The sequence below is a fragment of the Cajanus cajan genome, chromosome 3 (assembly GCF_000230855.2).
Source record: "Cajanus cajan strain Asha chromosome 3, NIPB_CcT2T_4, whole genome shotgun sequence".
Lineage (NCBI taxonomy): Eukaryota > Viridiplantae > Streptophyta > Magnoliopsida > Fabales > Fabaceae > Cajanus > Cajanus cajan.
The window spans coordinates 69,582,453-69,597,919 of record NC_138519.1 but is presented as its reverse complement, the minus strand read 5'-3'; the positions used below and the strand labels follow the sequence as shown (position 1 = coordinate 69,597,919).

General features: G+C 35.9%; 1 protein-coding gene, 1 long non-coding RNA gene and 1 pseudogene across 2 annotated transcripts; 2 read left to right on the top strand and 1 right to left on the bottom strand.

Annotated features, from left to right (window-relative positions):
• Window positions 1–514: 514 nt before the first annotated feature.
• On the top strand, window positions 515–2,229 carry LOC109810986 (uncharacterized). Its single transcript, XR_014432596.1, has 6 exons — window positions 515–677; window positions 769–846; window positions 1,216–1,291; window positions 1,549–1,622; window positions 1,721–1,771; window positions 1,923–2,229. It is a non-coding gene; the product is annotated as an uncharacterized LOC109810986 (long non-coding RNA).
• A 3,585-nt stretch (window positions 2,230–5,814) lies between these two features.
• On the top strand, window positions 5,815–7,667 carry LOC109818703 (isoflavone-7-O-methyltransferase 9). The gene is made up of 2 exons (XM_020384234.3): window positions 5,815–6,682; window positions 7,129–7,667. Exons 1-2 carry the CDS (start codon window positions 5,915–5,917, stop codon window positions 7,429–7,431), a joined length of 1,071 nt encoding a protein of 356 aa, XP_020239823.1. The 5' UTR covers window positions 5,815–5,914; the 3' UTR covers window positions 7,432–7,667.
• A 6,057-nt stretch (window positions 7,668–13,724) lies between these two features.
• On the bottom strand, window positions 13,725–15,133 carry LOC109818704 (protein DMP4 pseudogene; annotated as a pseudogene).
• Between the last annotated feature and the right edge of the window lie 334 nt (window positions 15,134–15,467).

Sequence of the window (15,467 nt, the reverse complement as noted above, 5' to 3'; positions counted from 1 at the left end):
GAAATCTCTTTTGGCATGTCAAATTAATGGTTAAGCCTAGTGAGAGGTACAGATAGGTATCTCTTTTATCTTTTACCATGTAGTGGTAGGATGATGCCTAATGGGTTTGATACGTTTTTCTCATTGTCTTCATAGTGAATTTAAAAGTAATAGTAATGAATTTCTCTTTCAAATCGAATTATATTTTCTCTGTTGATTAGCTTGTTGCTTTGTACCATGAGTACCCAAATCAATGATCACTGTCGTTACAATATAATAATCTATGATTATTAATTTTATCATTAAATATTTAGCACTTATTGTTATATTTTATTTAAAATGTTAAATGATATTAATAACTACTTTTAAAACTTTTTCATGTTAAATTAATTTATATGTATAGAATCCTTGGTGTGTTCTATGATAACCAACACTACACATCAACGCCAGAAGAAGCTGCCGCAGATGCCATTAAAGCAGGCTAGTAGCACTCACTAAACTACTTAATAGGTTCATTATTTCCAGTTATCGTTTATACACTAAATCAACATGATCATTTAACTACAAGAGCACATGAGTATAGGCATTTGCAATAATGAGTTTGTGTTGAAAGACACCAAATCAACATGTTGTTTTATCCTTTTTGTGCTTCAATGATGAGATCTATTGACATAAAATCAGCGGCCAAAGCATTTCAGGTAATGCATATCCACGCTTTCATCTTCTAATTTTTCATTGGGCCATGCTGTGATTCTTGCTGTCTAACATGGAGATAAATTTGATTATCAGGCCCGAAGTTCTTTATGAGAGTGCATATTTCGTGAACTCAGTGTTGTTGCCGGTGCAGTCACAATTACTTGCCTCATGGTTTGTCTTTGAATGCCCTTAGAGCATATATGAATATCATAAATTTTTATTTTTATTTTTTATGTAACATCCACGTCAATGTTTTTGGCTTTTGGCTACCCGAGAGAGTAAAAGAATGACATTTAATGGGGCCAGTTGTTGAACCTATTGATCCAGTGCAAAACCTTTTATACTACAAATTTGATGTTCAATTTCACACGTAAATACTAGTGGAACCAATTACACTCAAATGTTGATACTTGAGCCAATTATCTCACAAATCCACACCAAAAAGGAAGTGATTATTCAAAGAGTGGTAAATGGTTTTTTAGTTTACATGTTGACTTGAGTAACCATATCTAATTTAAATACCGTGACATTTCTTGAAAGGTGGCTAATCTTGTTGGCTTTGTGATTGGACCAAGAGGCATTAACTGGTTGCTTTCTTCTTTCCTTCACAAGGAAGGTATGTTAATAATGATGGTATGTTAATAATGAAAATTGTGTCTTACTAATTTTATGTTAATTATTGACTATTGGGTATGGTATCTATGAGATCTTTGCCTAAGGTATCACTAGCATAAGATTGAAATAGTTTCTTAGGAACTAGGTTTCGACACTTGAGACTATAGATTCTGTGTTCTTTGATAGGAAGAGGGTGTTAGTTAATCTCTTCTGGTGAAAATAATGTTTTTTATAGCACTTTTGATGTGTGTGCTGCAGGTGACTGACTATACAAGAGATCTTGAAGAAATGCAGAATGTGTCTAGAGAAGAGTACCTTGCATCTTTATGAAGGTGTGTGTATATATACTTCACAATGCCTTCTAACATTGTATCCTACTTCTGCTGCTTATGCGTGATGCGTGATGCGTGATGCGTGATGCTTTCTGTAGGAAGAGCAGTGGCTTTTCAAGAGGACTCTCCAAATATCATGGACTCTCCTGGTGTGAATCTATCAATTCATTTTTTTATAGAAATTGTTGGAATTATTTGTTGAATTATTTGCTGTAAAATAACAATTATTTGCTGAATTAAAATCAAAGAATATTAGCGATATTTTAATTTTTGTTGAAATAATATTTTTTATTTTTTTAGGAGAAATATAAGGAGCGTCTAATTGAAGTCGAGCAAAGGAAAAAGCATTGGAAGAGCATATACGACAACATGATGAGCGGATGTAGTATATATTACGCCATCTCAACATTGACCCTTTAAGGCCAACTGCACCGAGTACTACCCCAGATGATCCTGACCATGCTGTTGATGATGCTCTTGATGACATAGCAGAAGACCCTTAATTAAGCTTCTTTATTTTACTTGTTTCAGGATATTTTATTGTATTTCACTATTACTTTGTTGAAGTTTAAACGTTTTATGTTATTATTGTGTTTTTAGCATACTATATTGACATGCTTATATTTTATTTAGTTTTTACTATAATATAAATTTACATCGATGAGATTATGTCTTTTAGTATGTTCTAGTTTATTATTATAAATTGTGTAATAAATATATTGTTAATTTCATATTCGTTAACAGGTATAAATTTATAATTTAAAAAGAATTTAAAAATACTGGTTAACATTAGCGACCAAAATAACGACCAAAAGAATTTGTAGCTAATTCAAGTTTTTAGCGACTGAAATAGCGACCGAAATGATTTGTAGCTAATTCAAGCTTTTAGCGACCGAAATAGCGACTGAAATAATTCGTAGCTATTTCAAGTTATTAGCGACCGAAATAGTGACCAAAATAAGTTGTAGTTATTTTAAATTTTTAGCGACCGAAATAGCGACCGAATTTATTCGTAGCTATTTCAGGTTTTTAGCGACCGATTTAGAGACTGATTTTTAAAATATTTTTATTAATAAATAAAAAAAATTAGCGACGGAAATTGCTACCAAAAAAATCGGTCGCAAAATTGGTCTCGAGAAGTTTGGAGACCAAAATATTAGCGACGGATTTTTAATGTCTAGCGACTGATTTTTCGGTCGCTAAATTGCGACGGAAAAAATTTCGGTCGCTATTTAAAATAGCGACCAGGGTTTTAGCGACGGATTTTTTCGGTCGCTAAATGTAACAGCGACTGAATTTACCTAAATAGCGACCGATTTTGGTGGTCGCTAAAACTTGATTTTTTTGTAGTGCTATAAGGGCATCATATGCAAATTGAAGATGTGAAACACAAGGTCCATCATACCTAATACTATAACTATTAAAAAAGTCTTTCTTAATAGTTTTTTTTATTTATCAAAACACTAACACATGCTACAATTATAAATAGGAAATGAGTTAATGGATCTCCTTGGCAAAGACCTCCCTATATTGAATTCTTCCATTGGGCTACCATTTACCTAAATAGACACTCTTGTTATCTTCAAACATTTTTTGATCCATCCACACCATTTTCCACCAAATCCCATACCTCCATCATATGCATTAAAAACCCCAACATACTAAATCATGTTTTCTCAAAATCTACCTTAAAGTGTAATAATTCTTTTTCCTTTCCTCCTTGATTCATCAACAATCTCATTGGCTATAAGCACTTCATCAAGTATTTGCCTCTCCTTTATAAATATTTGATTTTTAGAAATGACCTTTAAAATTACCTTCCTTAACCTATTTGACAATACTTTTTACAACACCTAATATAGACATGTAATTAGAGAAGTTGGCCTATACTCATCCAACTTCACAGAATTTTAAATATATGATAATATAACTTATTTTTATTTTTTTAAAAGACTTAAATATCTCTTTTACATAAGCTAATCTTATTTGAATTAATACAATTAAGTTAAATTATACTTGTAGTCCTTTATCTTATTTTTTAGATCCAATGTGATCCTTTATCTATTCAAATGTCCATTTTGAATTTTTATCTTTTTATATTGGCTCAATTTGTTCATTTTAAAACAAGGATCATTTTTAATCTTGCATACAATGTTGAATCAATTTTGGATCAATTCAAGACGTAAAACTTGTAACATTAGATTCACTCATTTGAAAATCATGAAATACAATTCAAGTTTAAATCCAAAAGAGTAATAAACATAGTGAAATTTATATGAAGAATATATTTCATGAATAACTATAAAATAATATAAAAATAAATTTTTAAATTTTTTTTTATTTTTACCATGTATATAAAACTTTGGATTCCAACTTTAATTACATTTAACGGTTTTTATACAAGTGAATCTAGTAAAAATGTGTTTGAAGTCTTAAATTAATTAAAAAAGAATTAAAAAAGACTACATCGACATAAATTCAAAAAATAAAAAACTAAAATAAATTCAAAATATAAGATAAATAATAAAAATATAATTTTATCATAAAAAATATTATGAGCAATACTTTTTTTCCATTAAAAGAAAGAAAACTTTTCTTTTGAGTATATAACACATTTATGTACCTATTTCTCCTAAAAAAAGACTTTCAAACTAATTAGTCTATAATGGCAACCGCAATATTTGATTTCAATTCTTAGACCGCAAGTAAAACAGAGAACAGAAGATCATATGCCTATTCACAAGAGTGTTAACAATTGTCTTTCAACATATAGATTAGTACAAACTTGACAAAGCATGCAGAAACAGAAGAAGGGAATATTGTTCAGTGTTCACACGTATACAGTTCAAAGAACATGCAGCGTGACTTGAGCAAATAAAAATTGACAAGCATGTCAAATCACGTTTTAATTTTGGTCTCCAATGACGAGAGAAATATCCTTAGGATCCCCTGCCTTTAAAACATAACTGCAGTTGCATCTAACACATATGCATGCATTAATGTTTGTATTTTTTAATATTGTAATTATATTAAAACACAACATTTTTCTTAGCCTTGATTTACTGCAGCGGTTATAAAATAATGCAACAACATAGGATGGTCATCCTATGGCGGTGTATGTGGTTCCTGGATATTCTCGAAAGGTAGCAGAAGACAAAAACTTTACCATACAAAGTTATCGCCACATGAATGTAATGTGATATTATATATTAAATAGTAAGAGGAAGGCAATAAAAGGAATGTCAGCAGTGACGGCCAGAAATCCTTAAATATCGATTTATAATATTAAATATCTAATTTAATATTTTTTTATTTTTTTTATTTTCTAAAAAAATATCCTTTAAAATATAAATATATATTATAATCATTCTCTAAAAAGTCTTATATAATTTTTTTCAAAATTTCTAAAATATTTATGTAAATAATTAAATAATCAATTAATCATTTATCTTTTATATTAAAATTTTAACTTTTTTCTTAAAAATAATATAATATAAATTTAATTGGGTCAATTATCACTCTTTTATTGACTTAATAATTATAATTAATATTATATATAAAAATATATTAGAAAAAATAAGATATAAAATATATCTATTTTAAAATAAAAAAGTAATAGTCATTATTTAAAAAATAAAATATTTAAAAATTAAATATTATTAAAATTTAAAAAAATAGAGAATAGATAAATAAAAGATAATGAAAGAAAGTTATCTAAAAATTATTAGAAGAATAAAATATTTAAAATTTATATATAATAAGAAAAAATATTCCTTTTATTAATAATATATATCATAAAAATATTTCAAAATATTAATTTATTAATTTTATTTTTTTACATAATAAAACAACAAGAGAATAATGGAGACATTTAACTTTTTTAAAATAATAAATTAAAATATTTTATTAAAATATATATATGTATATATATATATATATATATATATATATATATATATATATATATAATTGATATGAAAATTTAGTTTGGCATTTGCCCCACATATACGTGCATCCGTCCCTGAATGTGAGACACATGTTACTAACATTTATCTGAACAATAATAATCAGGTAAGTCAACAATTATTAAAGGAATGTGAGGCACGTGTTACTAACATTTATCTGAAACAATAAGAATCAGGTAAGTCTCAACAAATATTAGTTCAGCAATTTACTGTAATGGATGCCGATCAATCAGTATATAAAGAACCAAAGTTGAGTCGAGAGCAACATAGCAAGTGACAAGTTCCAAACACAAACAAAGCTCAATCAGCATTAGCATTCTCATTTCAATGGCTTTCATGAGTGGAGACAGTGCAACCGAGCTGTTCCAAGCTCAAGCTCAGTTATACAGAGTGATGTATAGCTTCCTGAATCCCATGTCAATCAAGTGGGCCGTTGAACTTGGCATACCTAATGTAATCCACAACCATGGCCAACCCATTACTCTTTCTGACCTTGTATCAGCTCTTGAGGTTCCACAAGCTAAAGCTACATGTGTCCAACGCCTCATGCGTTTATTGGCACACAATGGTTTCTTTGCAATCATAAAAGTTTATGAGAGCAAGGAAGAAGCATATGCTCTTACTCCAACCTCACAACTCCTTGTGAGTGGCACTGACCATTGTTTATCTGCAATGGTTGGGTTCCTAAACGACCCTACTCTTGTTGGTGTGTACCATCAGTTGGGGAAATGGACTTGTGGAGAGGACCGCACAATTATTGAGACTGCATTGGGTCCAAGGGGCTATTGGGATTTTGTTCATCAAACTCCCACTCATATGCAGGCCTTCAATGAGGCGATGGAGAGTGATTCTCATGTGATGAGGTTGGCTTTGAGAGATTGTAAATCTGTTTTTGAAGGGCTGGATTCCATAGTTGATGTTGGCGGTGGAACTGGAAACACAGCTAAGATTATTTGTGAGGCCTTTCCTAACTTGAAATACATAGTCTTGGACCTTCCACAGGTTGTTGATGGCTTAACAGGAAACAAAAATCTCAGTTTTGTTAGCGGGAACATGCTCAAATCCATCCCTCAAGCTGATGCAATTTTACTGAAGGTAATAACTATAAATGAAGAATTATGGTGGCATGTTTTCTCTTAATTTTATCTAATACATGTATGAGAAATCTCTTTCTAACACTCTTTTTTATACTAATATCTTTTTTATTATTGGTTAAACTTTTATAGTAATACCCTTTCTATTATTGAGAAATGTCGACACTTTTTTTAATATTCTTTTTTATAATAATACTTTTTTTATTATTGGTTAAAATTTTATAGAAACACCCTTTTTACTATTGATTAAATTAGATTTATTAAATAAAATGTGAGATCCATAAAATTTGTGATTTTCAATAAATTAATATTAAAAGGAGTGTGGCTAACATTACTATACTTGGGTAGGTCTTAATTCTTACAATACTTTCATATACAGGTGCATTTCTTAATTCAGCAAATAAAAATACTCAAAAATTGTTATTTTTACTATTGTTATTTTTGCAGTGGGTGTTACACAATTGGGGTGATGATGATTGCATAAAAATACTCAAAAATTGTAAAGATGCTATTTCAGGCAGAGGAAAAGGAGGAAAGGTGATCATAATAGATATTGTTATAAATGAGAAGCAAGATGAACATGAAATGACAGAAGTAAAACTTTTATGTGACGTAATTATGATGACCAGTCTCAATGGAAAAGAGAGAGATGAAAAGGATTGGAAGCGTCTTTTTATGGATGCGGGCTTCAAATATTACAAGATATTTCCTACATTCGGTTTTAGGTCACTTATTGAGCTTTATCCTTAAGCCCTGTTAGAATTTATTAAGCGGTTTTGTTTGTGCTGAACTAAAATTAAATTGTAGTTGAGGTACTCGGATATAACTCGAGTGATATAGGTGGCTGGTGAAATTAGGAGCATGCAACTCTGAGATTATTGGTGACATTTCTCAAGTTAAAATGCTCATTGTATTTGTGTTGTACTGTATTATCTTTCATAAGTTATAGGAGACTTTCAAATAAAAAGAGATTTGTTCGTGAGACACGTATAAAATTTTCTCTCAAGCTGATGCAATTTTGGTAAAGACTAACAAAGAAAATGGCTGTTGAATTAGTTGACTTCACTTTTATAAGCTTGTACGTACTATGTATAAACTTTTGTGACAGCTAATGGGATTCTTAGGTTTGTTCACAAATCACATGTATTTTCATCATTTTTTTTATAAGCAAAATAAATTTAGGAGAGTAAAAGTGGTATTCTAACCCATTACAAAATACAAAGTCATCTAAACAAAATCTAACGTAGTCCATACAAAAGGTAATCACCAGATTGTAATGTCTACTATCATTACAAAACTAGGACTGTTACATATCAAGGCCCAATTACTATTGAAGAAAGTCCAGAGATAGCAGCTGAAGCAAGTGAGGATATCAGGCCCAAAAGACAGATCCACAAAACTAAGGGAATTCAAGGATTTATCTATTATTAGTAAATGCTTTATTTGTTAAATAGTTTTGCTATGTCATCATATTCTAGAAGCAAGTTAGTTTTGGTTGTTTGTCCGTAGTGAGGTCATGGATCTTGCAGGTTGATTGATAGAATCCTTTCTGTTATATATCTGTTGCGGTGGAATGAAAAAGGGGAGAATAGTTTACCCTCATTTCCTTTCTTGCTAATTTCTATAGGAGGTTGCCTGTCCTCGAACTCAGAGCAATCCCTTTTATTTAACACTGGTGCTTTCATTGCCGTCTCTCCTCATGGCCGACGGTCCTCGTAAAACGCAGTCTGAGAAAATGGATGAGATGCTCTCCAGACTCTCTTTTTTCAGGACTCTGTTACCACCCAATTCCATGAGGTGGGTCTTCGTCTTTCCGCCTTGGAACACCACAACCCCACTTCTTCTCCCTCTCCGCTTCCAATCAACAATCTTGACTCCTCTTCTTCCCAATTTCACTTCCTCAAGCTTGACGTCCCTCGTTTCGACAGCTCCGACGCTTTAGGCTGGATTTTCAAAATCACTCAGTTCTTTAAGTATCATAATACGCCGGAGGAGGAACATATCACGGTCGCTTCTTTCTATTTGGATGGTCCGGCCCTTGTGTGGTTTTAATGGATGTACCGTAACGGTCAGATCCACTCTTGGAATCAGATGGTGCAGGCCCTGGAGAACCGTTTTGCACCCACAGCATTCGACGACCCACGTGGTAAGCTTTTCAAACTCACTCAATCCTCTTCGGTGACTTCTTACCTGACTGAGTTTGAGTCCTTGGCAAATCGGATTGTGGGATTGCAACCCTCCTTCCTCTTGAGTTGCTTCATCTCGGGCTTGAAACCGGAGCTCCGCCGTGACGTCATTGCACACCAACCCAGTTCACTGTCTCAAGCGGTTGGTTATGCACGGTTGCATGAGGAAAAGCTTTTTGACAGCTCCCGCACCCATCGACCCTCTCCATCCCCGCGGTGGTCAGCTCCGCCGATTTCACGCACTTTCTCTCCTCCTTCTCCGTCACCACCACCAAAATCTCTTCCTCCTCTGTTGCCCCCTCCTCCACCAAAAACACGTTTCAAGCAACTAACATAGGTAGAGATGGCGGACAAGCGTGAAAAGGGGTTATGCTTCAACTGCGATCAGAAGTTTTCACGTACTCATCGTTGTCCTGCTCGTTATTTTCTTTTGATCGCTGACGAGGATAAGTCCCCACCTCCTGACAGTGACGGCGGCAGTGATTTGGGCGCTGAATCGGATCCAAAGCTTGTTGAGGAATTGTTGGACCTGTCTCCCGATTCGGCCCAGTTAAGCCTTAATGCTCTCTCAGGCTCTGGCACTCCTGAGACTCTTCGTATTGTGGGCTTGTTGGCCCAATACCAAGTGCGTGTACTTGTTGATGGGGAAGTACTCACAACTTCATCCAACTTAAGGTTGCTCACCTTTTGGGGTTGCCTCGTCAATCTACTGCTCCTCTGAAGGTCCTTGTTGGTAGTGGGGAGAAATTAGCATGTGATCAATTTTGTCCTAGGTTAGCTTTAATCATTCAGGGGCATGAGTTCATTGTTGACTTGTATATCCTTGACATGGGTGGTGGATCTGATATTGTGCTTGGGGCCTAGTGGCTAAAAGATTTGGGCCCAGTTTTGATGGACTACCAGAACCTCACTATGAAGTTCTATTATCACCAACAGTTGATTGAGTTGAAAGGGAATTCGGGGCAGCAACCCTCTTCCATCTTTTTCCACCAACTAAAACGTGTTCTTCGCTCTGACCATGAGGCTCAATTCTTCTCTCTGCAGGTTTCATCTTCCTCTCCTGCTCCCTCCATTTCCCCTTCCCTCTCCTACCCAAATGCAAGTATTCATCAACTACTCCTATCTTACCCCTTCCTCTTTGACGAACCAACACGTTTACCTCCTCCGCGGCCCACGGATCACCACATTCCACTCGCCGCCGATGCCAACCCAGTTAATGTCCGTCCATACCGCTACCCCCACGCACACAAATTGGAAATTGAAAGGCAGATTTCGAAATTGTTGGATTCGGGCTGGATCTCCCCCAGTACAAGCCCTTTTTCATCCCCGGTTCTTTTATTGCGCAAGAAGGATGGGTCTTGGCGCATGTGTGTTGATTATAGGGCCCTGAACGCACTCACAATCAAGGACCGCTTCCCCCTTCCAACAATCGATGAGTTACTCGATGAATTGAGGCTTGCTCGCTGTTTTTCTAAGCTGGACCTGACCTCGGGTTTTCATCAAATCAGGTTGCATCCTTCTGATGTCCATAAGACCGCATTCCGCACTCACGATGGCCATTATGAATACTGTGTGATGCCCTTCGGTCTCTGCAATGCCCCAGCAACCTTCCAAGCCACCATGAATGACATCTTCCGGCCACTCCTCCGCAAGACTGTTATTGTTTTTTTGATGATATTCTTGTTTACAGCTCCACTCTTGAGCAGCATGTTATTCATCTTCGTCAGGTCTTTGATATTTTACATGCTAACCAGTTCTACTTAAAACTCATCAAGTGTTCTTTTGCTCAGTCTCAGGTTGATTATTTGGGTCATGTGGTTGCTGATGGTTTTGCTGCCCCTGACCACTCCAAAATTCAAGCTATGGTGGATTGGCACACCCCCACTTCTCTCAAAAGCTTATATGGATTCTTGGGTTTGACGGGCTTTTATCGCAGGTTTGTCAAAGGATATGCTGCAATTGCCCATCCCCTCACTGACTTGTTGAAAAAGGGGGCTTTTCAGTGGTCTTCAGAGGCTCAGAGGGCCTTTGATTCTCTCAAAACATCCATGATGGAGGCTTCTGTTCTTGCTTTGCCGAACTTCTCTAAGCCCTTTATCATTCAGACTGATGCATCGGGCACAACAATGGGTGTAGTTCTGGTCCAAGACTTTCACCTCATTGCCTATTTCAGCAAAGTCTTTTGCCCGCGTATGGCCAAGGCATCAGCCTATATTCGGGAGCTTCATGCTGTCACAAGTGCAGTGAAATGTTGGCGCCAATATCTTTTGGGTTCTTCTTTTATAATTCAGACAGATCAGAAAAGCCTCAAGGAACTCCTCACTCAAGTCATCCAGACTCCAGAGCAGCAGTATTATTTGGCTAAGCTTCTTGGCTATGACTATGAGATTCAGTATAAACCCGGGAAATTGAATGTGGTGGCCGACGCTCTTTCCCGCTCCACTGGTTCAGTAGTTGGCGAATTGCAGGTACTCACTGTGCCTCAATTTGTCTTCTTAGATGACTTGAAGCAATCCTTGTTACAGGATAGTGAGTTTCTCGCCTTACGGCAGAGGTGTCTCGATAACCCCGCTTCAATGCCTCACTTCAAGGTATTGGACGATCTCATCTTATTTAAGGGTAAGATTTGGTTGAGCTCCTCTTCTACCTTCATCACCTTACTTTTAAGGGAGTTCCATGAATCTGCTGTTGGGGGTCATGCAGGTATGAACAAGACCCTTAAACGTCTCTCTGCCAATTTTTATTGGAGCAACATGGCAAAGGATGTTCGCTCCTTTATCTCTCAATGTAGGGTCTGCCAACAAACAAAATACAGTACCAAGCGCCTCGGAGGTCTCCTCGTTCCCCTTCCTATCCCTTCACATGTGTGGGAAGACATTTCTATGGATTTTATTACTGGGTTACCTCTTTCTCATGGATATACTGTTATCTTTGTGGTCGTGGATCGATTCTCAAAAGGGGTGCATTTGGGTTCTCTGCCTTCAAGTTTCACAGCTTATAAGGTGGCTGAGCTCTTTGTTTCTATGTTTTGTAAACATCATGGGTTGCCCAAGAGCATTGTTTCGGATCGTGATCCGATTTTTATGAGCAGATTCTGGTCAGACTTGTTCAAGTTTAGTGGCACCCTTCTCCGCATGAGTTCCTCTTACCATCCTCAGTCCGATGGTCAAACTGAGGTTATGAATTGCACAATTGAGCAGTACCTCAGGGCCTTTGTTCATGAGACACCGCAGCATTGGTTCAAATTCCTCCCTTGGGCTGAGTTCCATTACAACACCTCCGTCCACTCCGGTTCAAAGCTCCCTCCATTCCAAATCATATTTGGCAAACCACCTCCTTCCATCCCTGAGCATTTGGCTGGCACATCTCAGGTTGCTGGTTGTGATTCCTTACTCTCCTCACGTGAGGACGTGCTTTCATTACTGCGGTAGAATCTGTTGAAAGCCCAAAAACGAATGAAAAAGAATGCGGACTTGAAGCGCAGGGAACTCATTTTTGAGGTGGGATCCTGGGTTTATGTTAAGCTCCAACCTTATCTCCAATCTTCTGTTTCGGGTGCTAAGTTTCATAAGCTGTCCAAACGCTTTTATGGGCCTTACCGCATTTTAGAAAAGATGGGACCTGCTGCCTATAAACTTGATTTACCTGCCACTTCCAAAATTCACAATGTCTTCCATTGTTCAGTTTTGAAGGCTCATGTGGGTGTTCCCCCTACCACCATTGACTCTCTTCCTCCTGATTCTTATGCCAATCACCCCTTGGCAACCCACTGACTGTCCTGGGTTTCAAGACTGCAATGGTCAATGGAGTCCCTACACGCATGGCCTTGGTCCAGTGGCAAGGTCTTTCCCCTGACGATACTTCTTGGGAAAATTGGTCCACGCTTCAATCTACTTACAACCTTGAGGACAAGGTTGCTGCCGATGGGGATGGTGATGTTACATATCAAGGCCCAATTACTATTGAAGAAAGTCCAGAGACAGCAGCTGAAGCAAGTGAGGATATCAGGCCCAAAAGACAGATCCACAAAACTAAGGGAATTCCAGGATTTATCTATTATTAGTAAATGCTTTATTTGTTAAATAGTTTTGCTATGTCATCATATTCTAGAAGCAAGTTAGTTTTGGTTGTTTGTCCGTAGTGAGGTCATGGATCTTGCAGGTTGATTGATAGAATCCTTTCTGTTATATGTCTGTTGCGGTGGAATGAAAAAGGGGAGAATAGTTTACCCTCATTTCCTTTCTTGCTAATTTCTATAGGAGGTTGCCTGTCCTCGAACTCAGAGCAATCCCTTTTATTTAACAAGGACCATAAAATGTCATCTAATAATTAAACAAGTTCAGTAATCAGAAAAACAGATACAAAACTAACATTATGGTGTGTACAGAATCAGAAAGAATCATTATTCCAGAAGTTAAAGCAAATACTAAGGGAAGAAAACCACGCTGAGGATAGGTAAAAAAATTACTTATCTTTTGATAATTCTCTGTTTGGGTTTTGAATGAAAGGTAATGGTGAAATATTCTGATGAGAATAATAAATTAGCTGTAAATCCCATCTGTGCTAAAATTATGTATATATATATATACAAGAGCATGGATTTTCATTTTATTTAGAGGAATTTATGACCGTGATTCGTGAATCTTTAATTTGTCATATATCATGCAAAGGGATCTATATGACCATATATAATTTCCAACAAACTAGTAGAATAATATATTTGTTGTTAGAAGCTTCAGAAACCGGCTTGTTATGAACATTGAACCGGCGCCTTAAATATAGTCAACCCAATAGAATCAATGCACAAAAAAATAAAGAACCATGTATTTATTTATCTAGTCGTTTGATGAGTCCGCGTTGAAAATTGAATCTGATCCCCTCTTCAAATTCCATGCATAGACTGACATATTTATCCCTTGGTAAACAAATACTTTATTCATGTGCTATCAGAACAATGAAATTCAATTGAATTCCTGTATAATGTTAGAGACAATGATCGAATTGAATTGATGACACAATCTGACATTGGAAACGGTCCAACATAATTTACTTTGCTGAAAGTGGGAACCCAATTCCATGTCTCCGAGTGGGAAACGCTACGAACAGCATGCTGCAAAAAATCCCAATGGCCACAGGCAACACTGTTAGAATTTCCCGTGTCTCATTTGAAGGTGATGGAAAGAAGCAATTGAGCACATTCTGATCAAACAATGCAACAGCTGAAAAGACTAAAATTGACATCACTGCATGCATGAAATCAATGAACCTCAACCTATATCTTGCACCAAGTTGAGGTGGAAGGGTGGTGGATCCATCAATGACCCACAAGCCCCTCAAGGTGGCAAGGCCATGACAAACATTCCCCTTGTAATCTCTGAAGCTATCAGTGAAGCATTGGAAGAAACAAGAGGCAGCACAAAGAGCCACAAGTGTAGAAGTCATCAACTTGCTAACTGAGTCACACTTGCCTTGGTTTGTGACTATTGGGGACATAAGTTGGAAAGAAAGGACAGTGCCAGTTGGTAAGAGGTTGGCCAAATGAGCTGTGCTTTGAAATGTTTGACTTATGGCTCTCTTAATGAGGCTTCTCTTAGAATCTGGAACCTCCATGTTGTGAAGGAGAGGTAGCTTCTGTTCTTCATGATTGTTCATGATCATGGACTATAGGACTTTCAACTTCCTTTCCTATTCGGCTTTGATCAGCTTTTTGTTTTGGAGCATAGGTTTGTTAAATTTGCATTTATCTTACTATTATGCAGGCTAATGTGAGTGGAGCCAAAGAGAGGGAAGGGAGTGTTGTCATGACTTGCAAGAAACATTCACTGAAAACTTTATGAATCAACTTTTAACTTAATTTGTGGTACTTGGTTTCATCAGAACTGAAAGTAAGTTAGAAAAACGGTTATAGGCGGTGTGCTTTTTTTCTTTATAATATGTATGTATATTAACTTTATGAATCTGTTATATATATATAAAAGAAAAAGCATACGTGACACTTACGAATGCACCAGCTTCAGGAAGATAAGAGAGAAAACGCGTGGGATTTCAACTATTAACTTGTTGGTTCAAGAGTGAAGTTCGGTGGCAGAGGGAATATTTTGCTGAGACGCAATGGCTAGAAACGGGGATTTGCATAACTTTACTTTACATACACACGTTTCATGTAAGAATAGGAAATCTTACTCTTGCTCCAAGCCACATGTTTTGCTTAAACAGATTACTTCCATGTATTTGAAAGTAATTAGGTTTAGGCCTCGCATATAAACTAAAGTTGCTTTAAATTCTATTTGATTAGAGCATATGTTAATATGTTATTAAAAGGTAAAATGATGAATAATTAAATAATTGGAAAGTGTAGAGATTTTGTAACATTAAAAAATTATTGCTTATATTATTAAAATAAATCAACTGGGTGTTTGTGAAAATATTTATTAACGAGTTAGAAAAAATATATTATATTAACAACTAGTATAATTATGCAAGAGAAACTTATTTTTATGAGTAGCTAATATTATCAAATGTAACCATTGACCTTTTATTTATTTGAGAAAATAAAAACAATATGAATTTTTTTTATGTGAGTGTATTATGAAAAGATGA